This window comes from Rhincodon typus, chromosome 5, assembly GCF_021869965.1.
Source record: "Rhincodon typus isolate 14 chromosome 5, sRhiTyp1.1, whole genome shotgun sequence".
NCBI classification, from domain to species: domain Eukaryota; kingdom Metazoa; phylum Chordata; class Chondrichthyes; order Orectolobiformes; family Rhincodontidae; genus Rhincodon; species Rhincodon typus.
This window is the reverse complement of record NC_063336.1, coordinates 10,768,692-10,795,763: the sequence shown is the minus strand read 5'-3', so window position 1 is coordinate 10,795,763 and position 27,072 is coordinate 10,768,692. Positions and strand designations below refer to the sequence as shown.

General features: G+C 42.0%; 2 protein-coding genes across 2 annotated transcripts in view; both read left to right on the top strand.

Moving 5' to 3' along the window:
• The window catches only part of kif6 (kinesin family member 6), a 504,857-nt gene that overhangs the window by 370,192 nt on the left and 107,593 nt on the right, over positions 1-27,072 (top strand). The gene's annotated exons all lie outside the window — the stretch shown is intronic.
• The window catches only part of LOC109921522 (potassium channel subfamily K member 16-like), a 38,530-nt gene continuing 35,307 nt past the window's right edge, over positions 23,850-27,072 (top strand). Inside the window, exon 1 of the mRNA XM_020521544.2 lies at positions 23,850-24,186. Within this exon, the coding sequence (XP_020377133.2) occupies positions 23,974-24,186 (213 nt within the window). The 5' untranslated portion in view covers positions 23,850-23,973. The remainder of the gene's footprint in view (positions 24,187-27,072) is intronic.

Sequence of the window (27,072 nt, the reverse complement as noted above, 5' to 3'; positions counted from 1 at the left end):
TGTGTTCATCCAGCTCTACACCTTGTTATCTCAGAGCATTTAGCTTATTGTGTCGTGCAGCTCTTTAGAAGAGCTTTCCAATTAGACCCACTCCCCTGCTTACACCCCATTGTAGACCTTAACTTTTCATGAATTTATCTACTCCCTGTTCGAATTTGCTCCTTTAAGGTGGTGTATTCCAGATCATGTCTTGCTGCGTAAAGCAAATTACCCAGATTTTCCGATCAGGTGTGGAAATCGTGATGTCCAACTCCAATCGGACTAGAGAATACCACTTCTATTTTGATCAATTCTATCTGTGAATTTCCTTGACAGGAGCCTCCTGTTAGGAAACGGTACAGTCCAGGAATGCTTGCAGCCAGCAGTGGAGAGGACCAGTGTTGGAAACCACCATTCATGGATTCTAACTGTGATTATGGAAGCTTCCATATCAACGCAGCACCAGTGATGGTGCAACTATTGCACACTAGTGCTTCTAATGTAATAGAGTACAGTAAACAGCTAGAACAGCAGTCAACAAGATGGACCCAAGCATACCCTTTTTCCTAAACAGCAAGTTTATCGGTGAATCTGTGGAAGAGTACTTACCCCCGAGCATGTCCACAACCTCATGCTATAATCCCCAACGTCCCTGTCCCCAAGGAGCCACTGTTAATTTATCTCTTCTTGGGGTGAGGCAGGACATTATTGCCCTGTGGAGTTGGTGCAGGATACAGCAGGTCACTCAGTCTCTGTGAAAGAGAAAGGAGCTGGGTTCAGGTCACCACAGCCAATGATTGACCTGTAATCCCTGGGAACTGGAGATTATTTTACAGGATATGGCTTTAAGCCATTAAGGAAAAAAGCCATGGTGGACATTAAACAAAATTCTATTTAATTTTCATTCTGAGTTTTCATTTATCAAATGTAACAATTTGAGAGATGGGGCAAATGGCAGTTTCACTAGTGTCAAGACTAACCTAATTGCATAAGAAAATTATTTCCCAATTCTAGGCAGCATGGACAAGTTGGGCTGAAGGGCCTGTTTCCATGCTGTAAATCTCTATGACTGATATAGAAAGCAGTGTGTCAAGATGTTGAACATATGGCAGGAGTGTGAGGAAGGAGTGGTTTGAGACTGGAAGTCATGTGCTGATATCTAAATGAATGCACTCAACCAGAGTTGGAAATCCAGTGTTGGGTCCTGATAAAAGACCCCACCCAAAGCATCAACCTACCATCCTGTTATCCTAGCATTGTTGGGATATTACTGTCTCAGCCTATCTCCCCACACGCTTGTCTTAATCAACAGGCAGAAAATCCAAAACCAATTTACCAAACTCAGTTGATCTAAAAAGAAGATAATAGCTAACAAAAGCAGTTTTTATTTTACTACTGTATATTGCTGGCACAGGTATTTCTGCTATAACGCATGTTTGGTTAACGCAAATTGGCTATAACGCGATTAGTGAATAATGGACAATGTTTGGATAACATAAATCTACTACTGTACAGTATAGCAATTTTCTATAGCAATTTCCATGTAATACAATTTTCTATAGCATGCGGTCACAAAAGAACACAATGATGGTGTTACAGGAGAACTGCCTGTAATTTGTGCACCAGAAGTTGTTACTTAATGGATATTCCTCTTGTAAAGATCTGAATCATGATGTGTTTCATGGTCCCTTTCAGGCCAGGAACAAATCATTACATTCCGTGCATTCATATGCACTTATTTCTTTATTGAATTTACTTCGTCTTTCTGTAACAAATCATTCTGATTTTTTTAATGTTCATGTATACCATTCACCTGACCCAGTTTGCCTTCAAATCATGGCTCATCCATTCCCCTGACTGGTGATGGTCAGACTGATGCCGATATTCTCGCTTTCGTTCGAGCAAGACAAAACCTCATGCAGAAGAAAGGTGAGACCAAAGAGTGAGTGCGCGCCTTAAAAAAAGGGTGGGGACAGACTGGAGAAGGGCAGGAGAGGAGCCACAAAAACTCCTGGGCCAACAAAATGCATTACTGGTTGTTCATTGCAGTGCCAACCCTAGCCCAAACCAGTAGGAAGCTGCCTAATTTTAATAAATTGGGCACATAACCGGATGAATAGGGACATGCCTCAAGCTCCTATCGGAGGAATTTGGACATACAATGCAGCAGAAGGCGTTTGCCTACCTTCAAAATGAGCTGATAAATGTTTAGAACATTTCTCAGATTTTCATTCATCTAGTCCATAGTCCATCAGATGTGCAGCAATTGTGCTGGATGTCAAATGCCTGGTCTCGCTGAGCTATCAGCTTTGCCCCAAATAAGAACACCCCCCCCCCCGCCCTCCCACTCCCCCAGAACGTTCCTGAAACAGCCAGGATGCGGTTCACAAGTGGCCCCATTGTTCAAGGGTGTGCTAGAGGGTTGTGGATTTTCAGCCACTTTGTCAATGTTCATAATTCAAATGTTTTGTTTTACAGAGATAGTGTTCATGGTTTATCACAAATGACTCCAATTATATGCTTTATTTAAAAAAAAACAATAAACTGCATATCACCCCAAGAAAAAGAAAGCTCCCCCCCACATCAGTAACCATTGCCCACTCCAATAGATATTTCGCCATGCAGTGTAACAATGCACCAATGATCGTTGTGTGCATCTCACATTACCAAAGAAATCCTTTTAATTAACTTCTAAACATATTTACATTCATCGCCCCTTTCTCTCTGGTGATTTTCATTGCTTTTCCCACTACTTTTATCAAGGTACAGTTTGGTTTTATGTTTTAGCCATTCACTGTACAGTTTGTTAGCAAAATACCATACAGTTTCAGGTAAACAAAGAGGCAGTTAGTGGTACAGAGCTTGAATATTGCTGAAAAGAGAGATATATTGCTGACTCTTTTCATCTTGCACTCATCAGGACAAGTGCAAGAATGCCAAGTTTCAATCAATTGCTATATTCATAGAATTCCTACAGTGTGGAAGCAGGCTATTTGGCCCATTGAGTCCACACCGACCTCCAAAGAGCAGACCACCCATACCAACTGCCCTACACTATATTTCCCATGGTTAATCCACCTAACATACATATCCCTGGGCACTATGGGCAATTTGGCACAAGCCAATCTACCTAACCTGCACGTCTTTGGACTGTGGGAGGAAACCTGAGCACCTGGAGAAACCCCACGCAGACACGAGGAAAATATGCAAACTCCACACAGACAGTTGATAAAGGTGGAATCGAACCCAGGTCTCTGGCACCATGAGGCAGCAGTACTAACCACTGAGCCACTGTGCTGCCCCACAGTGTCTGGGGCCTGGGTTTGATTCCAGCCTTGGGCAATTGGGCAAGGTGTTTGCACATTTGCTTTACTGCCGCAGAAAAGAGGTACTGATTAGTTGGCAGGTTGATTTTGACCATGGGAAGCACCAGAGTATCATGTTATTAGCTTGACTGATACTTTGGCAAAACATATCTCTTTTCTGCAATACTTAGGTTCTGTGCAACCAAGCAATGATTTTGATCCGGTGATGATGAATAAACATTTTTATAATAAGGAGCTTGGCTGTTTGCTCGCCTCATAAACTTAAGACAGAAATAAAGTGCATCAAAGCTATTGTGCAGGACAATGGCTATGCTAGTCAGATAATTATAGTATCGCGCAAACTCACAAGTGGATCAAAGGTCATCGTTTTGATGCCTGGTCTACCTGAAATTACTCTGGAAGGACAAAGTATCTCAAAAATGTATTCTTCAGCATCACATCTTTTTTTTCAGCAATATAGAGTAGTTTGTTCCTGTGTCAAATCACAGAGGGGTAAGGTAGCATAACAATTTTAATTTATCATTTTAAAATGTCAATTTGTACCCTAAAAATATTGTTTTGTATGTTGGGCTGGAGTTGGATATTTTTTATCCAAGAAACAGAAAAATAGGCAGCATTTTTCCTTTCCTGCTTAGTTTTCTCTCTGAGGTAAATTGTAATATACCTATTGCTGCCTTGAGATCACCTAACACAATGCAAACTTGTGACCTCCCTCTGATCTGTATGGTTCGGTTACACCCTACCTTTATAACCAAAACCTTTAGGAGCCTGCTAGCAACAAGGGAAAGTGTTTTGCAAGAGTTGAACATCTTGGAGGTCACCAAAAGAGCGCACTTCAGTGAAGCTTATTCATCTACAGCACTCAGACTGTTACATACAACAGCATTGCAGTGTGAATTCTCATTAGGCACAGAGGAAGGATTGATAGCCCAGGATGCGAGAAAGCAATCAGATTATTCATACATTGAGGATATTTCTTTACTTCCACATCTGATTTTTCCATTTGCCCAGCTGATATCTGCCTGTGAACAGATGGTGTTATCACCAAATGGTTCAGTGCTTTGCTATCTAATCTGTCACACGCTTCCAGCACTGAGTAAACAATAGTAGGTGATTGCAGAAATGACAAAATTCAAAAAGCAACAAACACATTAAAGGATTGAAGAAGTTGACATTTCATTTGAGTCTGATGGATCATTTTCCTTAGCAGCCTTCATTAATTATCTACATTTGTGTTTTGTTAAGTGGAGTCATCTGGGGACCTGAGTAGTTGCCAGGTGAGTTGGCTGCAGAGGTTTGGAACTAAGGTTCACATTCTGTTGGATAGTAATCCCATATCTTGACTTTTCATGACAATAGTGTGTAGCCAAATGATCCAAGATGGCTCCCAAGAGTAGGTGATCTATTGGTGAAAATTGGTACCAATCTAAAGAAGGAGACAACAGGCAGATGACCCAAAACTTAGTCAAAGTGGTAGGTTATAAGTGATATTCTCAAGACAAAGAGAAAGAGATAGGAAAAAGCAGAGGTCTAGCTTTGAGAGAGTTGAAAGCACAGCTTCCCAGTGGGAGGGTGAAGAAACTGGGGCATGCACAAAATTAGATTTGAGAAATGCAGATTTCTCTGAAGGTTGTATAATTGAATAGGCCAACAGAGATAGGAAGGGGCAAGGCCCTGTAACATTTTGAGCACAGGGATTAGAATTTTAATCAGGAGCGAGTATAGGTCAGTAGTCTTTGTGAAATAGGAAATATTTCCAAGTTCTTAGAGAAGAAAGAAAATATATTAATGTAAGGCATGTTAATACAGATTATGAAAGTGTTTACAAGCACAAAAAAGGAGAGTAACGAAAGTAAACATTGGTCTCTTAAAAGCAAAAATATTTTAATGAGGGATCACAGAAATGTCAAACAAATATTTTGCCTCTGCCTTCCCAGTGAAACACACTAATTATATACCAGAAATAGCCACGAGGCTGATAAGAATAAGAAACTTAAGGGGTGCAATCTTCCCAGACCATGGACAACATTGACTATGGTAAGAGATTTGGGAGAATTGTGTGAGAAGTCAAGCCAGGTCTTACTCGATGCCAGGAGGAAAACATGTTTCCAACAAATTCTGTATGTCCAGACAAGATTCTCACATGTGAGTGCAAGATGCCTATTAATGATGTCTATCTCTCATTATTCCTCTCATTATTACTTAATCTTAACTCATTAATATGTAAGTTCTTATCCTTCCATCTGGTACATATAAACTAGATGTCAAAAATTGCCAAAAGACAGAGTGAAGTTCTAAGTGACTCCAACTCACGACATGCTTCTCTGGCCCTCTGTCTTCTGCACTGAGCACCAACATCTCAGGGCATGCTCCAAGGGCAGTGGGCTCACGCCATATTCATGAATGCCCGCATGTAACATATGCTAGCCACAATGCATGATCATGGCACATTTCCAATGCACTTAGAGTCTGCTTCTGCACTTTCATGCTGCACTTTGGAATGCGCTGGCAGCTACCATTGGAGTGCTGCTGCAAAGACATTGTGCGCTTGGGCAGGCACCCATTCACATATTTCACCAGGTTATATTTCAGGGCTCTTAGCTTGCTTTCTTACTGCTTGCTCACTTAATGCCTCCCTGGATGCTCACAGCATTTCCTGCCATTACCATTTCTTGCCTTTTAGTTCATTGCCCTCTCAGCCAGAGCAAACAAGTGCACAGTACTTCCATGGGTTCACACAATGCTCCAGTAGCTCTGATGAAGTCATGCTGGACTTGAAACATTGACTCTGTTTCTTTCTCCACAGATGATGCTAGGCCTGCTGAGTTTCTCCAGCATTCTCTGTGTTCAGCACTGTATCCTGTCTTGACTTGCCTTTTAGTGCAGACACAAAGCTAGGAAGATTGTCATTGTTGTTGGCAGTCATCAGTCAAGGGGGCGGACACGCTGCTGCATGGCACCTTGCTATGTCAGTGTCACACCTGCATTATGTGCCAGTAGCATATACGGCAAACACACTGTATACTTCAAACAAATGGTCATGTGTCAAACTCTAAGAGGAGTAGTCATCAGTCAGATCAAGGGAGTCAGCCTTCAGTCCAGGGTCTCTGCGCAGTAACTTAAAGGCAGCGTCCGCTGTCAGTGCAGGACCATGGGCATTTGGGGCAGTCAGGGTCAGAATCCTTTGCGCAGGAGAGATGGGGAGCTGAATGTTGGGTATCCCACCATCTGGCTTGGCTTTTGCCGTATTGTGGGCAGTTTTCTCAAGGGTTGAGAGATAGGGGGATGGAGTGAGAAGAAAGTGGGTTGCACAGTTAGTGCGGGTGGGTGAAATGCCCCCAGTGAGTTAATTGATAGCTCAAAGGCAGTGTCAGTGGTCTGGTGAAATTGGGTGGGTTAGAGCAACTGAGGAGGATGTTGCATGCAACAGTGAGAGAGATAGAGCATGACCCTTGGTGGGAGATCTGTACAGTAGCAGAGAGAAGATGGTGGCACTTATCATGGCAGAATGCTGTTAGGATGGGGATTCAGGTTTTTGACCTAGCACAGTGGAGCAATGGTGACTCAGCAAAGCAAATTAAGATGATATATGGTTTGGAAGGGACCTTACAGTCAGCCATATTTTCATTTGTCTGCTTCCCTTATGCTTCTAGATGGTATAGAGATCATGGGTTTGGAAGATGCTGTTGAAGCATCCTTGGAGAGTTACTGTCATAGATCCTGAAGATGGTACACATTTGTACATATGTGGTGGAGGGAAGTGAATGTTTAACTCTGTGGGGATGGAATGCCGAAGCAGTGATTGGTGTTAATTAATTAATCAAATGACTGGCTATAAATGTAAAGGGGTGCAAGTGGGTCTGGTGTATGGAAGGAGCTGTAAAACTGAGAAGCAAATAAATTCTGTGAACAAAGATAGATGTTTTTGTTTCTGTTTCATTGACTGGCTTGATAGTTTAAAGTTATGTGTGAAAGTATGTAAGTTATGCTAAGGAACACAGCAGCAGAAAGTTGCTCTATGAAAGAAATCACACAGGAAAAGATGAGACATTTCAGAAAATCCTAGTAGACCAACCAAATTGTAAATTAACATCTGCCTTGGCATGTGCAGTCTTTGTGAATGAAAATGGTTGCAGGGGTTGCTACAGTCATATTAATTTTTTTTAGAAGAAATCCAAAACATTCTTTAGTAATGAGGATTATCCCTCAGTTTGTGAAGGGACCACAATTAGATGCACTTTCTCCAAGCACTATAACACCCTGCATGCAGGGAGAAAAGCAGTATTCATCTAGACTGAGGTTTCAGACAAAATTTGACGAGCCTTATGGCATTGTATGAGGCCATCAGAAATAAATTTTCATTGAGGGGACATGGTATATAACAGGAGAGAAGGACAAAATGAATGGAATAGTCCAGGTAAGGTTATAGTTAATGATGGAAAGAGTAATATTACAGCCAAACTGTTAGCATGCATTCTTAAAAGATAATTGACACTGATTGTACACTTACAGAATCTGAAAAGGTGATAGAATATGATGCTACACCATGCACTTAAGAAAGGCTAAGAATCATATAGAAGTTACAGCACAAGAAGTTACAGCCATTCAGTCCATTATGTCTTCTTTTAAATGCGTTGAGGGTTTCCACCTCAATCACCAACCTGGGCAGCATATTCCAGGCCCCAAACAACCACCTTCTCGGTGAAAAACCTTTTCTAATCCTATCTTAAATCTGTGGCCCTTTGATAATTGATCTCTCCACGAGAGGAAATATGTCTTCCCTGTCCACTTCATCTGAGTCTTTCATTATTTTGTACACCTCAATTAAGTCATCCTTCAGTCTCCTTGGAAATAATGGAGACAATCCTGGCCTACTGAAATTTTAATCGTAGCTGCAATTTTCAAGCTCTGGCTCTTGATGATTCTTGCAAATCCCCTATGTACTCTCTCTGCAGCAATTATGTCCTTCTTATAATGTGGTGATCAGAACTGTGCACAACACCCTATCTATTGGTAAACCAGTGTCTTATATCGTTCCAGCATTTCATCCTTGATTGTGTGTCCAATACCTCATCCAATGAAGGAAAGCAACCCAAGTACTTCTACCTGTTCTTCAAGGACCTCTGGATATGTGTTCCATGGTCCCTCACCTTCTCAACCTCTTGCAGTACCTTCCCTTTTTATTGTGTATTCATTTGCTTTGTTTCCCTTCTCCAAATGCATAACGCATCACATTTCTCTGGATTGAATTCCAATTCCACTTTTCCACCCACCCAGTCAAACCATTGATATAATCCTGCAGACACAACCACCCTCTTCACTCTGACATTTGCAAATCTCCCAATCATGCCACCCGCATTTAAATCTAAATCATTAATACGTACTGCAGACAGCAAGGCATCTGTTACTGAGCCCCGTGGAACACCAATGGAAACAGCCTTGCATTCGAAGAAACATTGGTCGACTATTACCCATTGTTTCCTGTTATTGAGCAAGTTTTGGATCCAACTCATCACATTGCCCTATTTTTCTGAATGGTCTGCCATTGGCGACCTCACTAAGTACCTTACTGAAATCCTCGTAGACAACCTCCTCAGCATTACCTTCATCAATCCTCCTCATTGATTCCTTAAAAAAAAGTTGATTAGGTTAGTGAGGCACAGCCTTCCCTGAACAAAACCGTGCTGACTATCCCTGATTAACCTGTGCCTTTCCAAGTCACAGTTAATCCATCTCTCAGTATTGATTCTGGTGATTTGCCAACTAACGAAGTCAGGCTGAGTAGCCTATCGTTATTTGGCCTACCCGTTACACCCTTTTATAAAAAATGCCACAATATTTGCAGACCTTAGTCAAGAAGTTACAGTGGATTTCCCTACTGCAGTAAAAGTGATCTTGAAGATTTATGAGCCCCATTAGCAATATGGGAATGTAAGTCAATCAACTTAAAAGCCACATTTTTGCAGGGTGAAATATTTCAAAGTGAAGTATTTCTATTCCCAATGCAGACAGAATGGGCTGAATAGCCTTTTGCTGTGCTATAACTCTCTATGGTTTTATCTTTGAAAACACAAAAGAAAGCAGGTGATACAGTAGGGAACCAATAAAAATGAAACAAATGTGGTTTTGGATTAAGTGGTGCAGTGAGGGTGAGGTATTTCTCCATCTGTCTTTTTGAAAGTAGGAAACATCCAGTTTAAAACAGACCCTGGAATGTCCGTGGGCGGTGTTGTTTGGTGCTTTGAATGGAGGTGAAGGGGGAGATGTAGCGCTTCCTGCGGTTGCAGGGAGAGTTGCCAGGGGTGGTGGGGTTAGTGGAGCAGATGGGGGAGTCGCGGAGAGAGTGGTCCCTATGAAAGGCATATCAGGGTGGGGAGGGAAATATATGTTTGGTTGTGAGGTCAGATTGCAGGTGGCGGAAGTGGCGGAGAATGATACTTTGGATACGGAGGTTGGTGGGGTAATATTTGAGGACAAGGGGGATTCAGTCTTTGTTTTTGTTAAATGGAGGGGATATGAGGGCAGAGGTGCAGGAAACGCAAGAGATGTGTTCGAGAGCATTTTTGACCGCTGAAGGGGGGATGTTGCGGTCCTTGAAATAAAAGGACATCTGAGATGTTCGGGAGTGGAACGCCCCATCTTGGGAGCAGATGCGGTGGAGGCGGAGGAATTGGGAGTAGGGGATTGCATTCTTGCAGGAAAGTGGGTGAGAGGAGGTGTAGTCTCAGTAGCTGTGGGAGTCGGTGGGCTTGAAATAGATGTCGGTTTCGAGGCAGTCACCAGAGATGGAGACAGAGGGGTCCAGGAAGGAGACAGAGGTATCACAGATGGTCCAGGTTAAATTGAGGTTGGGGTGAAAGGTGTTAGTAAAGTTGACGAACTGTTCAAGCTCCTTGTGGGAGCACGAGGCGGCGCCGATACAGTCATCGATGTAGCAGAGGAAGAGGTGGGGGATAGTGCCAGTGTAGCTACGGAAGAGGGACTGTTCCACGTATCCTACGAAGAGGCAGGCATAGCTTGGGCCCATGCAGATTTGTTTGGTGCCTTGGATGGAGGTGAGAGGGGAGGTGTAGGGGCAGGTGTAGCACTTCCTGCGGTTACCGGGTAAGGTGCCAGGGGAGGTGGGTTTCACAAAGAGAAACTGGCAGGCAACTTTTTGATGTATGTCGATAATTTTCTGCAGAGAGGTGGCATTTGAAAGATGTGTGATCAAGTGAATAAAAAGGGGATTTAACATTGGAAGTCAGGCTTTAAAAGCCTTTAAATACATGGGATTAAATATTAAACAACATAAGTCAAGAGTGATTTTGGATCGATAGTTTTATTCTGAAAAGTGTCCATGTTTGGGAGAGGACCTCACAGAAATATAATTTTGCACTTAAAAAGAAACAGGCCAGTGAAGAAGATGGACTGAACAGTTAAACTAGTTGTGTACTTGGACTAGACCCATGCCTTTGATGACATGTTACAACTGAATACTATTCTGAAACATGCTATTGCTGAAGAAATCTTGAGAGCAAATAAAGCATTTAAAAAATTAAAGAAACACATTCCGATCACTTAATCTGAACTATCAACATCCTTTCTCTCCCAGCACTCCAACACCGCACCACTCCCCTCACACTATTTCCTAAATGCTGTCCCTTCCACACTTCACATCAGCTCTGAATCATCTAGATTCAAAACATGAACTTGCTTTCTCTCCATGGTTGTTGCCTGACCCACTGTGATCTCCAGCATTTTTTTGTTCTCATTAAAATTAAATTCAGAAGAATACATACTCAGATTTGCAGCTTGAGTGACCCAGAAGATCTGAAGCTAGTCCCTTTCACTGATGCTCCACATGCCAATCTTCCAGACATCTATTCAACTCCAGCAGGATTTATCATATTCTTGATGGGAAAGAGTAATAAATGTTGACCTTTGGCCTAGGAAGCCAAGAAAATTTTAAAAAAGGGTAGTTAAAAGTAACTTAGCTGCTGAAACAAAATACTTCCCATTAATTTTGTTCAAGGGGGATTATTTGTGTGCCTTCAAAAATTTGATTCAAAGAGGAGAATGTATTGCTGTAACAAGGCATTCAACATGTGATCAGGAGTTAATTTATTAATTAATTCACTGGGTATGTTAAAAGGGGAAGAGAGGGTCCTTTAGTACAATGGTAATGTCTCTACTTCTGGTCTAAGTTCAAGATCCACCTAAGGAAGTGATGGCCATTCAAGGTGAGTCACAACTTGTCCAAATGGGTTGATTGATTAACAACAGGAAGAGGTGGGACTGGAATGTGGAAGGCGCTGTAAAACTGAGTTGTTAATATTTTTTATCTGTAAAGAAAGTTGTCTTGGTTTATGTTTCACCGATTGGCCAGCATCCAATATGACTTCTTTGGAATGGAGATTCAACAGGAAGCGGTGAGCCTGGATAAACAGGGCATTTGCAAGTTGTGAAGTTGTAACTAGTGGAATGCTAAAAGCCTCTGATATTTAAAATCTATATGAAGGTCTTAGACTGACAGTAATGACCTAGTTTTGTTGACAATGCACATTGAGATGTGCATGCAAGCTGGGAAGAGGTTACAAAGAGGCTGCAGAGAGATTCAGGCAGGTTACATGGCAGGGGATCAAGGTGCAGAGTATAATGTATGAGGTATTCTCTTTGATAGTAAGACTAGAGAAGCAGAATATCTTTTAAAAATTAGTGGAACTTTCAAATGTTGATGTTAACAAAGACTTGGATGAGCACATGCAGGGAACACTGCAGATACAGCAAGCAATTAGGAAACCAAATGACATATTAGCTTTTGTTGCAAGATTTAGATTTTATTGTCATGTGTACTCAAGTACAGAAGAACAGGAGAATAGTGAAAAGTGTATAATATTGCCACACATTGCTCCATCTTAGGTACCAAGGTACCTAGGTCCAAAAAAATACTATGTACAAAGTAGTAAGAGAAACGAGAAAAAGTTAAGCATTACTTCATAGGATAGCAGAAAAATAAAGAAATATGGTAAATAGTTAACATTAAGGCCTTTCGTAGTTTAAACTAGGAAAATAAAGGAATAAGTTAAAGGTTCAACAGTCTTTGAGTCCTCTGCTTATCACGCTGCCCGGGAGACCATAGCTGTTTGTTCTTGACACCGCTGCTGCAGATACCGTTGCTGCTGTTATAAAGCTGCCGCCTCTCCGATCTCCCCCAGTGCCTCAGGAACGTGCGCGGGCAGAATCCACTGGCACGCCGAGCCAAGACGCCACCATGAGCTGCCGAGAGACCAGCCAACATACCGCCAAGACACCAGGCTGACAGCCACCAAGAGACCAGGCCAGGACCCGCCACAGTCTGCTGAGAGACCAGGTTGAGAGCTGCCACGAGCTGCCGAGAGACCAGGCCGGGACCCACCACAGAGTGGGGGTGGTGAACACCAAGAGGGGGAAATCACCAAAAAGGTGGAAAATAAAGGAAAAAAAGGGTAAAAAGAGAAAGAAATGAGAAATAAACAGAAAGAGCGAGGAGCATCCTACTCTGTCATCATCTTGACCAAAAGATTGCAGCAAGAGTTAGGGCATCCTGCCACAAATTTAGAAGACTTTGGTGTAACACCATAACGTGAGTATTGGCACAACTTTCATCTTCATATCTAAGGAAAAGATTTGCTGCCTTGAAGAAGGTATAGAAAAGATTCACTCTTGGAATGAGAGGGTTGTGTTATGATTAGTGGCTGAGTAAATTGGATCAATATTGTCTGTAATTAGAAAAGGATTTGAGGTGATCTCATTGAAGCATACAAAGTTCTTAAACATCATGATAGGGCAGACAGAGAGATTGTTTCCCTTGACTAGGGAATGTGGATTAATGAGGCCATAGTGTCAGTATAAAAAGCATTTAGGACTGAACGAATGGGCAATTCTGTCACTGAAGTGGTTGTGAATCTTTGGAAAACTCTAATCCAGAAGGTTGCAGATACTCCATTGCCTACATTCAAAGCTGAGACAGACAAATTCTCAGACTGTTAGGAAATCAAGAGATATGGAAAGCAGCAGAAAGCTAAGTTGAGGCATGCTCATATTGAATGGTTCGAGGAAACATAAGGCCCACTCCTGCTCCTATTTTATCATCATATCTTTCATAGCGCTGTTGATTAATCAATCAGCTCTGTTCCATGAAAGTTAATCACATTTCAGTTGATATTGGAGGATGACTGGAACAAAGGAGATTTCTTACAACTAGTATCTGTCACGTTGTCTATCTGTGATGCCCAGGTATCCTATCCATTTATATCGCCAGATAGGAGGCATCAGGTTAATGATCAAGTTATAGTCATTATGAGTGCCTGGTTGTTGATGGGAAGGCAAGTCACACTTCAGTGTATGTTTTGGGGCATCATTAGAGAGTAGTCACATTAAAGAGAAAAAGAAAAAAAAACAAAGAACTGTGAATGCTGGAAATCTGAAACAGAAACAGAAATTGCTGGAGAATTTCAGCAGATCTGACAGCATCTTTGGAGGGAAAGCAGTGCACTGCACCCGAAACATTGACTCTGCTTTCTCTCCAACATTGTTGCCAGACCTGCTGAGGTTCTTCAGCAATGTCTGTTTTTGTTTCACATTAATTAGAAGTTACATAATCAATGAAGGTCCTGCTGTGAAAACTAGTCAGGACTAATGGAAGGAAAATACCTATAGAAGCCAAGTCTAAGCACCTCTTTAAAGAAATCTTAAGCGTATGAGCTTATTGCAGAACTGTAATGATTACCGTATTTTTGAAATGAACTTGCACTTGGACCCCATACTTAATTGACCTGAACATTAAAGAATCATTTAACTAATTAAAGGAGGATTCTTTACCATGTGCACTCTGAATCCAGCAAACAGAAACTCCCATGTAGATTCTCAGTAGCTTGATTTTGAGACTTTTATTCATTGTATGTGTGTTCACATGTCTCAAGCATTTAGTTAACTGGAAAACAAATCTACTTCCAGGAGTGTGTAGTACCTGAGGATTGATATGAATTGCAGCCTACTGCTTCAACTGATCTGTGAGGCTGGATTTTGCAGCCCTCCCTCCCTCACTAGTTGTCTTTTTAGCAGGAGGTGGGAACGATACAGTGACAAGCCCACAGTCTTCATTGCCACCCCAGACCCAGTCCCTATAAGATGGTAGGTAGACATGCTCTGAAATTGTCAAGCCTGCTGCTGTTTTTAAAGAAATAATTAGTGGTTGGTTGAGCTTGTCAACCAGCCAAATGATGCAGAATGGAGCAGAGACAAACCAGCCAAGTGCATGCAGCCACAGAGCTTCCAGACAAATAAAATCCTCACTTCCACAACTGTAGACAATGGTTGGAAATCCTGACAGAAGCTTTTGCATACATCTTCCATGATTCATGAATATGACTGAGCAAAACCTCCACAATGACAGGTCCTAGTCTGCTGTGCCACAATCTGACTTGTCTGCCCTTAGCAACAGAGACCTTGAGTGTCACCATTTAACTGTTTCATTCCTCACTTATTCTCTCAACCACAGGATAATTGGTTATTCTCTTTTGCAACAGTTGCCCAGCTGGGCTTTTCAGTGTAATGTAGACAGTTAATTAGGTTGTACAACCTTCATTCTGTATGTTACACAGCTGGGGTTGTAATGCTTTTCAGAGTAGAAACATTTTATAGACTGGAGAAAATAGTTCTAAGAAACCAGGGCATTAAGGTGTGCAAGGAGACACAGGTTGTGTAATAATGTTGCAGAAAGTGCATATTAAGCAGGATTGCCAGAAACAACTGCTTCAAACCGATGTTTACATTGGCTAACAGCGGTGTTATGTAAGAGAGGAAAATTACAAATACTTAATTCAGTGCAAACTTCACTGCAAATTGTGCAGTTTCTTCTTGTACTGTATTGTCCTTGATATTTTACATTACCAACATTTTCTGTGTCTTTTCAAATAGAGGCTTTTGAATTAATTACATTTATTGCTGGAATAAAAATGCTCTTTTGCTACTGCTTATATTTTGATGTGGTGTAAGAGACCAATTTTTGACAGCTAAGTAGATCACATTTAGTTTAGCAAAGCTCTTCTATGTGCTAGATCTTGGTGTCCATCACAAATAGATACTTACTTGTTTTAAATAAGTTAAATACATTGGTAAATTGATTGAAAACAAAATACATTCATTCCTTAGTTATATTAACTTAAACTGCCTAAATAGATAACCCACCCATTTTCACAGGAATGTTAAAGCAAATTCACAGGTAAAACTTAACTTTGTACAATAGTACTAAAAAGTGACAATGAGTCTGCATCTTATTTTACATTTCACGGCTTTTGTTTCCATTGACTTCAATAGAGTTGCCTTACAATCTCCTGTTTTACATTAACACACAGCATTAGCCCCAATCACTTGGTTGAAATGATACATTACAGTTTTATGAAAATGTATTAACAGTTTCAGTCACAAGTCTCAAAGCCAGATCTCTGAAGAGTTTTAGGCCATTGAATTTCATCAAGAAAAAATGTCCGTCTTTTTCTGTTCCTTATATAATTGTTGTGCAAAAATTTGTTAAACGTCTAAAACAAAATGTAGCATTAAAAAATAACTTATGTAACATTAGACAGATCACCTATAGAAATATGTAGAATGGAATCTGACAGAATCAGATGAGAAGTGCGTCCAATCTCGACATTGGGAGCATCTCGTATATCTTTGATGCATTTGCTGAGCAATGAGGCAAGTTTCTTTCGAGGCAATGGTGAGTTGCCAGTTAAAGGAAACTATAGCTTGGTAAACACCTTACTAATGCTGCAACTCGCCTCATTAAAATACAGCTGCGTATCTTACCAAATGCACCAAACAAGCTAGATGTCAGGAATCCTTGAGATATAAGTCAGAGTGGTTACCTGGTGAATTCAGCTTGCCTCTGGCTCCAAAGGAAATCCATGTTGGACACCAGGCACATGCAACCCACATCCACCAATATTGCATCCGACATGTGCTAGCCTGTAAAAACCATCATGGTACATCTCCGATCCTATTACAGTACACTTCTATGCTTCAGTGCTTCACTAGAAGCTGCCATTGTAATGCTGCTGCAAGGATGCATTACTGTCAGGGACAGCCACCCACCTCATGGACTGGACAAGTTGTTTCTGTGGACACTTTGCTTGCTATGCTTGCTTTGGACCTACCAGGATGCCCACCACATATCTGCCATGAAATGCCTTGCCATGCCTTTTTGTACATTGTTCCTTCACCCACATAGACCAGGCTCATACTGTGATTTAACGCAGACAAGAAGCTCGTCATTGTCGTCAGCAGTGCTCTATCAAGTCAATGGAGACAGCCTTCGCACAGGGGGTCTCAGAGCAGTAAGTCAAGAACAACCTCCAATACAGTGCATAACCTTGGACACAATCAGTTAGACGCTCAGGGTGCTCAGGGTCAAGAAGGTCTCCAATTAGAAATGAGGAGCTGAATAAGGATTGATAAGTCTCCTGGCCCTGATGGAATGCATCCCAGGGTACTAAAAGAGATGGCGGGAGAAATAGCAGGTGCACTGGCGGTAATTTTCCAAAATTCGCTGGACTCTGGGGCAGTCCCAGCAGATTAGAAAACAGCAAATGTGACGCCACTGTTTAAAAAGGGAAGTAGACAAAAGATGGGGAATTATATACCGGTTAGCTTAACCTATGTAGTGGGGAAGATGCTTGAGTCTATTATCAAGGAAGAAATAGCAAGGCATCTTGATAGAAATTGTCCCGTTAGGCAGATGCAGCATGGGTTCGTGAAGGGCAGGTCATGCTTGACAAATCTTTTGGAATTCTATGAAGACATTACAAGCAAGGTGGACAATGGGGACCCAGTGGATGTGGTGTACCTTGACTTCCAAAAGGCCTTTGACAAGGTGCCGCACAAGAGGCTACTGCATAAGATAAGGATGCATGGCATTAAGGGTAAAGTATTAGCATGGATAGAGGATTGGTTGACTAACAGGAAGCAAAGAGTGGGGATAAATGAGTGCTATTCTAGCTGGCAGTCAGTGACTAGTGGTGTGCCTCAGGGATCGGTGTTGGTACCGCCATTATTTACAATTTATATAGATGACTTGGAGCTGGTGACCACGTGTAGGGTGTCAAAGTTTGCAGATGACACTAAGATGAGTGGCAAAGCAAAGTGTGCAGAGGACTGTGACACTTTGCAGAGGAACATAGATACATTGAGTGAGTGGGCAAAGGTCTGGCAGATGGAATACAATGTAAATAAATGTGAAGTCATACATTTTGGTAGGAGTAATAGTAAAAAGGATTATTACTTGAATGGTAAAAAGTTGCAGCACGCTGCTATGCAGAGGGACCTGGGTGTCCTTGTGCATGAATCACAGAAGGTAGGTCTGCAGGTACAACATGTAATTAGGAAGGCAAATGGAATTTTGTCCTTCATTGCTAAAGGGATTGAAATTAAAAGCAGAGAGGTTATGTTGCAGCTGTACAAGGTGCTGGTGAGGCCACACCTGGAGTAGTGTGTGCAGTTTTGGTCTCCTTACTTGAGAAAGGATGTATTGGCACTGGAGGGGGTGCAAAGGAGGTTCACTAGGTTGATTCCGGAGTTGAGGGGGTTGGCTTATGAGGAGAGACTGAGTAGATTGGGATTATATTCATTGGAATTCATAAGATTGAGGGGGGATCTTATAGAAACATATAAAATTATGAAGGGAATAGATAAGATAGAAGTAGAGAGGATGTTTCCACTGGCAGGTGAAGCTAGGACAAGAGGGCATAGCCTCAAGATTAGAGGGAGCAGATTTAGGACTGAATTGAGAAGGAATTTCTTCACCCAGAGGGTTGTTAATCTGTGGAATTCCTTGCCCAGTGAAGTAGTTGACGCTACTTCAGTAAACGCTTTTAAAAAAAGCGTAGATTTTTTTTGAACAATAAAGGAATTAAGGGATACGGTGAGAACGCAGGTAAGTGGATCTGAGTCCAGGAAAGGATCAGCCATGATCTTATTGAAGGCGGAGCAGGCTCGAAGGGCCAGATGGCCTACTCCTGCTCCTAGTACTTGTGTTCTTGTTGTGTTCTTGTGAATTTAGGACAGCCCACTACCTGTCTTGACCCTTTTGGTCACGTTGTGGGCTCTTGTCCTCCTGGAATGAGAGAGGCAGGAATTAAGGGGGAAAGTGCAGGTGGGAAGGTGCCCTGGGCAAGACTAGGCAGTAAGGGCATGCAGGGTTAGTTCTGTCAGGGACTGGGGAAATGAGAGCAAGCGGGAAGATGTTGCAGGCAATAGTAGGATTGGTGGTATATGAGTCTTGGTTGGAGGTGAGTACAGTAGAAGGGGCAGAATGAGTATGAAGTTTTAGAGGGAAGATGTTGGCATTTACCCTAGCAGAATGGAGGACAGTGGATCCTCTTCCTAAATTGCAGTCTCAATGGTCCTGAGAATGCAATGATCCAGGTTGTAACCTCAGACCAAGTTTGCATGGTCTGGTGTGATGGCCTGTACTCTGATCCTGGGAGAAGTGGACGTCCTGCACCACCTTATCCAACAGGACCTTTAGGTCCCTGCTTGTGCCAATTTCCTCCTGTCTGCCATGTCAGGGGAAAATGCCAGGAGCCATGCAAGGCAGCTTCAGGCTAACAGCGCTTGTCTGGGTGCATAGCGGGCTCCTGTAGATGGCTCAGGTGCAGGAGATTCTTTGAGTGGCGAGTTGTTCCAGGAACAATGTGTGTTAAGATGGGTTTAGAATCAGACATCATATGGAAGAGGTAAACAGTCAATGAAACACATTTGGTAAGATATGGCAAGAAATCTCACTTGGCTTTGTGACAACTCCTCCAAAAAAAAACTCAACACAGTTTCCACTTAGAACACTTCGCTCCAAAAAAAATTGAGCCATAGAGAAACAGAGAGTATAGGATCCGAAGGGGAGAGCTCCATTTTAACATAACCCACATCATCTATGCTATGAAGTTATTTATTTGTAACAAGTTTTAGAGGTCTTATAAGTTAAACTCAAATGCTAGTGTTAGTTTAAAACAAAGAACGGTGGATGCTGGAGATCTGAAACAAACAAAAAAAAAGGACTGCTTGAGAAACTCAACATCTGTGTGGAGAAAGCAGATTTAACATTTCGAGTCCTGCGATCCTTCAGTTCTAAAATCTCAAGATGTTAGAGGGTGAGCTCTTAACAAGCTCCTTAATTACATAAATGGGCTCAATTAATGATCCAGATGATTTCACTTTCCCACCCTCCACTGTCTTTGTCAAAATCAGCAGGGTTGTGAATGAAGATAGCAGATCACTGTGAAGGCCATCACTACCATTTTATTTGGTCAGCCAACAACATGTCAACGTGATTCTAAACAGGAAAATGCAGCCCCAGCTATCAGGAAAATTCATAATTCTCCCCCGTGCCTTCACATGATCAGTTGTGGATTAGTTCCCCTGCCCAAGGGAAAATCACTTGCCTGCCTTCTTTGAGGGGCAAATGATATAGAATTTGGGGAGCACATTTTAATACCTTTAAAATTGGAGAGGGATTTAAAAGTAGCAGATTGAGGAATTAATTCATCCACAAATGTGAAAGGAGTTCAACAGTCATCTTTAGTAAATGCTGACCCTAACAAAATCATTTTATTTTGCAGGTCTGGGAAATAAGTAACTCCCTGAGGAGTTGGAGATTATGTGTTCAACAGTACTGGAAGGCTCCAGAATGCTGCATTCACACTTCAGAATCAGGGAAAGAGCATGGAAAATTTGAGCTGTTATTGAATGCATTTGAAAAAGGAATGGGCTGTGATTATTTACTGAAAAACTTTTGCTTATGATTTATAATATACAGTGCACCATCACACATTAATAGTCAAAGAGGCACAAAGACCTACTATAGGACTGACTATATACATAAATCTCCTTTGTGTATGCTTCCTCCTGCAACTTAGAGACTTTGGAAATCCAAGTGCCTTTTCAGACTTGATTGTATCCTATTCTGTGGATCTTTGGTCCTTAATTTTGTCATCTTTTTCCTTATCTGTGCCATTTTGCAGATAGTGAGCACTGATGCTACCAACAGTGGAAATGGTGCTTGATACAGTGGCCCATTTGGTTGTAGTACTGTAGCAGCTACTCAATGATAGTCATTGAATATCCCACCATAGCCCGTGTTGAAATTGAATAAAAGGCCATAAGTATACGGTGCTCATTAATAAATCCAAGTTCAGTAGAAATATATTTGTCCACTGAATGTTTAGAATGTAGAAATCACTACCACATTGGAATAGTTTAGTTGACTGGACAGATACACTGAAAAGGAGATTTCAGATAAGTAGATGAGAGAGGAGTAAGGATATGGAGATAAAGTGAGATGTTGTAGGCAGATAAGAGAGTCATGTTGGACATAAAAAGCAACTTCAGTCTGTGTGGTGAAGTGTTCTGTTTCTGTGCTGAACAGTCTCTGAAATTCTTTAAATTCGGCAAATGCAATATATTGTGGACTGTTACATGAAATTTTCAGTTTGGTACTAACATAACTGGTTCACTATTACCCTTCAAGACAGGCATCCTACAACTCCTCCATCTGGCCCACATGAGACTTGAGGTTCTCACCCTACTGCTGTGTCTTAATGCTCTCAGGGAAACCAGGATGACTAGTTAAAAACGACGCCAGTCACCCATACTCCCAGAAGTAAGTAAGAAACGTGAAGCGGCAGCTCTGGTGGACTCTTTAAGCTTACCGGCTATCAGATGAGTAGTGCAGACCAAGTTTGAACCACACATGGTGGTTTACTCTCATTCAAGTTATCTCTGTTTGGCAGGGTACCTACACATGTGGGACTGTGCATATTTTCGATACTAATAGAATTGGGGCCAAATATGATATCTGTCCAAACCCTGCTGAATTATGAAAACACACAGCTTAATAATGGATGAGGTACAAGCTACAACTGAGGTCAGAAGAACCATACTTCATAACTTAACAGTGTTAAGGAAACTGGCAAAATAATTAGTTCAAGCTGAACCATCATGGTCTACTGAATTGAGATTTTTGATTCTCTGTGTTTGTCACAAGTTACCCAGATTGATTCTTCAGCAAATTACATTTTAGCTCACACTGATTTTCCTCCCTACTATACCCACCACCGATAGAAATGCTTCTTTCCCTCTGTTGCTGGTGCTGGCTTTGTGAGGCCCTCTCATTTTTCACTTCCCCTCAGCCGCTAAAAGTTGACTGGAAAGCTCAAGTTTGCCAAGATTGGAGGGTAGCTGACAACCCCATGTTACTGGCAAAACATAGCATCTGATGACATTCTACACCTGCAGCCTGTGATTCTCTTAGATCCATCGCTATCCCTCTATCAAGTCCATTCCTGAACATTTCACGTTTTTAACACAGCTTCGAGTACACCCTATTCTCTTGCTATAAACTTTAGATTTTTGACATCAAGATTGATGCTGAGTTATTAAATTCCTCACCTTCCATGGTCTTTTTTTTTGCAAACTTTAAATTGTAAAAATCTAATCTTGATATATTATACTGATTACACTTCCTCGAAGCCTCATCAAATCTTTTTTTCTCGTATCTTTTAAACTTGATCTATCTTGTCTGCTAGTCCAATGTCGGTTGCTCTCACTGTTTATGTTGAAATGTTTCCACCAAAATAATAGAAATAAAGAAAAGAATAGCAATTTTAATGAATACCTAATATTGTAGCTAACCTTTAGGAGTTTTGACTGTTTTTTGAAACAGAGAATAAATGTCTTTTAATTACTTACAGTAATCATACTCTTGAGTATGAAGACTTTGGGTTTTATCCTCACCAAGGAATGAACACAAAGTCTAAGCTGATATTTCAGTGTAAAGCTGAGGTAATACAGATCCTTTCTAGTGTTGAAGTCCCCTTGATTTAACTTCATTTATATTCAGTGTGCAAGGTGCATGGTACCAAACAACACTTACAATAGAACATGCTAAATCCTGTTCAGGAAGAATGGTTGGAGTTGCCACTTGCAGATGGATCACTAAGATTAGGTCACAATTACAGACGGTTGTGGTGGCCCAGGACGGCAAGTGAAGCCCAGAATGCAACTGAGACCTGTACATTTGCACCTTAGATCTCACAAAAATAATTCAAGACTTGCTGTTCTCCTCTATCACCTGTGGAACTGTGCCTGCTCCAACTAGTTCTTCCCTAAAATGGTAAACAAAGTTCAATTTATTCATAGAACTCCCGTTTTTCCATTTTGACCATAGTCTTAGTGGGGCCATTGGCACTATTTTGTTTCTTCTCTGCTTTTAATCAAGCCTCTTGCAGTCCACCCGCATCTCTGGCTGGAACATCCACCCTAGCACACTCAGCTATCCAGTTAGTTTTTCATGTCCTGGACAAAACCTGTGTTCTGTAGTAGATAACAGTGGAGATATTTACACCAAATATGATGAGAGTTATGTGAGACAAATATAACTTTTTTGAAGTTGGATTTCATACTGGTGGCATGTGTGTTTTGGTCTATTTTTGTGAAATGGTTTGAAAATTAATTAGATCAGTCTTTCCAGAACCATGATCTTTAAACCAGTGTGTGTAGGTGACTAGAGAATAGATGACTGCAAAGCTTCCTAGAATGTTAGTGGATGTTTTTATCTTGTGGGGGTTCATGACAGGAAAGAGAAAACATGAAGATCATAGCTACAGCAGAATTAAGGATGAGCAAGTCTTATTAACGTAGTTCAAAGGTTTTTGCGTGTGATTTGAGGGAGATCTGACAGGAGTCAGAATTAAATATAGTCCCTTCTCAAAAAGGGTATTGTTCAGTGCAGTTAAGAGCGTAAGTTACATCAGTGAAAGAGTTTAAGCTCATGAAACTTCCAGACCAAGAATGTTTGGTTAGAAACCTGCAACTTATTCAAAGCTGATTCAAAGCATCTCAGAGATCCATTCAAGGAAAAAGACTTGCCACATTGTAGGTGAGGGACTGAGAAGAAGTAGTTATGTCAAATCTACAGATTGTACAGACAATTTCTCTGGACTTTGATTAGCACTAAAGTAATGTTGTTGTGGAGTAAATGGAATTTTGTTTTGCTTTGTGTTTTGAAGATTCATCAAACTTGATTATATTATAGTCAGCTTGTCTTGGGTAATTTTATGTCTATTTCTTTTGTGTAATAAACTTTTGTTTTACTGTTTAAAAGTAACTCTACAGCATGGCACTGTTTTCAGCCTTTAACACCTCATGCATTGACGCAAATTTTACCAGAATGAGGTACACAAGGAGCACATAGCTATCTACTATTATTTTGAGTTTAAAAATAAAAATCTCATGTATCTTTCTATTTTTATTAGCAACCTGGCAAAAGCAGTTACTGGATATAATATTTGTATTAGATAACACAATATCTTGAATATGACGCTCCTATTGATCACCTGCCTGCAATAAACTTATTTCCTGATTTCATGTTGTGTTAAGTAGTAAACACCTGACTGAGGTTAGTGGAGTGTAATGATGTGTGAAAAAAGGAAATGGGCTGTTGAATACGGTCAACCAGTGCAGAATAAGCACAGAGAAAGGGTTTTCATTCCTGAGGAAACCACATCGGTAACAATAAGCCTCTTCACAGCTCAGTCTGTCTGAATCATGGGGAGATGGTTTGATCATTAGTGGGATTTAACACAGAGCCATAGCCATGTCATTTTTTACTGTGCACAGTATCAGAGTCAGCTGGACAGTGATTCTGTTGGTGGGATATTTTGTTTACTTGTTCCTGGGAGCTGCAGTATTCCAAATGTTGGAAAAGCAGGCAGAGACTCATACCCGGAGTAACTTCCAACTGGAAAAGCTCAAATTCCTTACAAACTACAGTTGCCTGGATGGACCAGCTCTGGAACGCTTTGTTGAGGTAGGTAGAAAAGCACTGAGAGGAGCTGGAAGTTGGGCAGGAAGGGAGCGGGGATGTTATTTGTTAATTTTAAGAATAACTCAAGGCACAAGACTGTGGATAGCAAAGCAACATACAAATGCATTCATTCGGGTCAGATTCACTGGAACCAGAGGAGCTCTAGCTAATTGGCAAGATTGATCTAAGAGATAAATTTTCCTAAGTGATATGCTTGTCATGTTGAATGGTAGTTTCAAAAGTGCTTGTCATTTTTTAAAAATGCGACTGGTAGTGTCGATGCAATGGTGAAAATACCAAGCATGTTTCCAAGGCTTATGCCTGCTGACAGTAATGAGGATGAAATTTCCCCATCTGAAGTTAAAATAAGACTATGAGTGTGTCGGATGGTGTCATATCCATCATTCTCCAGGGTGAATCATATGGCTATTAACCTAAGTAAGTGAGATGTTGGGTGAGTTACTAATCAAATCGTGAGGCAAATGAGCCAGAGGTTCTTTTTTCACCGACGAGATTTTCTGGGTTTGAAAGTTCCCATGCCATATTTAAAAGCAATGCTAGATCCCCTGTCACACACTGCAATCGAGGAACATTCACTCAGTCTCTGGTGGTCACACTGAAACGGAGCACACTGCTCCTAAGGAGGTGGAATGGACTCCAAGGTGAAGGGAAACTGCCCTTCAGGACGAGGTCACTGAGAGAATCTTCATTCCAGCTGACCGGATAAGGAGACCATCCCGTTAGAGCCATGGTTAGAGATCACAGCCAGGTCAATACTGTGGCTTCACTAAAGAAGGGTCAAGCAACAGTGCCGCCAGAAAGTCAACGATCTCTGCTCCACAAGGGTAAGTAACACCATCTTCTCTTTGATGCCTCATGTTCAAAGGGCCACCCTCGCCCTTAACTGTGTCGTTGCACATGATTTCTCATGAATGGACTGCAAGCTTCGGTATCACGTGCATCATGACCCCACAAGGGGTCTTCCTCTCAAACTACAAATCCTTCCTGCCCAGTGTACTTGCTACGCATTCGTTCTCTGGGGACATCTCACCACTCTGCATGGTTATGCATGATCACAGGCTGCTCCTAAACGCATCCCTATCCCATGCAAAATAAAAACCGAAAGCACTGCAGATGCTGTAAATCAGGAACAAGAACAGAAGTTGCTGGAAAAGCTCATCAGGTCTGGCAGCATCTGTGAAGAAAAAGAAAATCAGAGTTAACGTTTCGGGTCAGGTGACCCTTAAGCCTTCCCTTTATCTCACTGCAAGAAAGAGAGGCCTATAACCAGGATATTGGATGAAGGCCAGCATGGGGACATCGAGTATTAGTGTCCTGACCCCTTTCAAGGAAAGAATCTGTGGAACCTGCCAGAGCTGATCAGGACCACTCCAAAACCTTGCTTTGCATGAGCTTCTCAACAACTTTATCTCTTATGAAGGCAGTCGTGGCACCAAGGGATCAGCATCCAGGTACAGCCAAAGCCTGAACCCATCCTCACCTGCACCACTTCTGAGGAGGAAGAGTGCAAACCCTCAGAGGGTGCACCATCAAGGTGTTCATCTGCATCCTCAGAGTGTTGCTGAGACTCCCTCAGTGGGTACAGTCAATAGAATAGACTCGGGGGCACAATCTGGTAACCTCATTACTGTCACAGGTCCGCAGCTAAAGGAAGTAAACTCCCCCCCAGGTCTCTGAAACTCAACAGGGCTGCTGGAATCCTGCTCAGTCCTATGCCCCTACCCAATCCAACCTACTCAACCAGCAGAGAAAGGGAGGGGAACATCAGGAAGATGTACCAGAGGCCCTCAGACATCTGGGACAGAAGATAGAACTGTCCTTCCATGTTTTCTTACTGTGGTTGTTCCAGCAGAGGAACATGTGGCTGTCTCCATGGAGAGGCTGGTGGCTGCCTTAGAGACCCAGGTCCAACAGACCATTCAGTGGTTGCAAGAATGCCTGCACTTCATCCACCAACTCAGCATCAACAACAAGGAGAGAGGGGGAATGAGGAATCGCGCCTTCATTTCAGACGCTCTTTCCACTCAATGAGACTGGGTGGTGATGATACAGACGCCCACTGGGAGGAGGACAGACACCTCCCAGCAGCTTCTTCTCAGGTTATCCTGGAGGTGCCTTGACCCTCTGCCTGTGACCCCAACGCCGGCACTAGTTGAAGCTTAGGAGTTAAGCCTGCAGCTCAGAAGGAGACCCTCAGGAGGCCTGGGCCATCTGGATAAACAGGGGACAACACCCAACTCACCAGGACACACCACACAGGAGGCTCACTCCAGCAGAAGCTGGGCCTGGTGGGAGGAGAGGAAGAATGAAATATTCTGAAAACAATATTCAGAAGGCACATCAGCGACACAGGCAATTAAGCCTTGTGTAAAGACAGCACTTCTGTCAATATATAATCATTTCCACCACTATAATATCTGCTGTAGTTTGATTTGGTTAAGCTGGCCCTACTGCAATAATGTGAACAATGTGGGTCATCAAAGATGTGCTGAGTTACGATCACTGAGCATTGGGGAGTCTCTCATAAACGACAAACTGGGTGAGTGTAGATAGCCTTATCCATCAGGAACAAAGCACCTTTAAGTTGAGATTTCCAGCCAAGGTGCTACAGGTAAACCCGGGGGGAAACTAAGGCTTGAGGTAAGGGGTAGGGGCAAGTGGCAGAGTCCAGGATGTCTAAATCATTCACCCCTCATACACACACACGCTCACACACTCACCTCTACACACACACTCTCACACACACACACACACTCACACACAGACACATTCACACACCGACTCACACACACACACTCACACACACACACACACTCACACACAGACACATTCACACACCCACACACACACATACCTACACACACACAC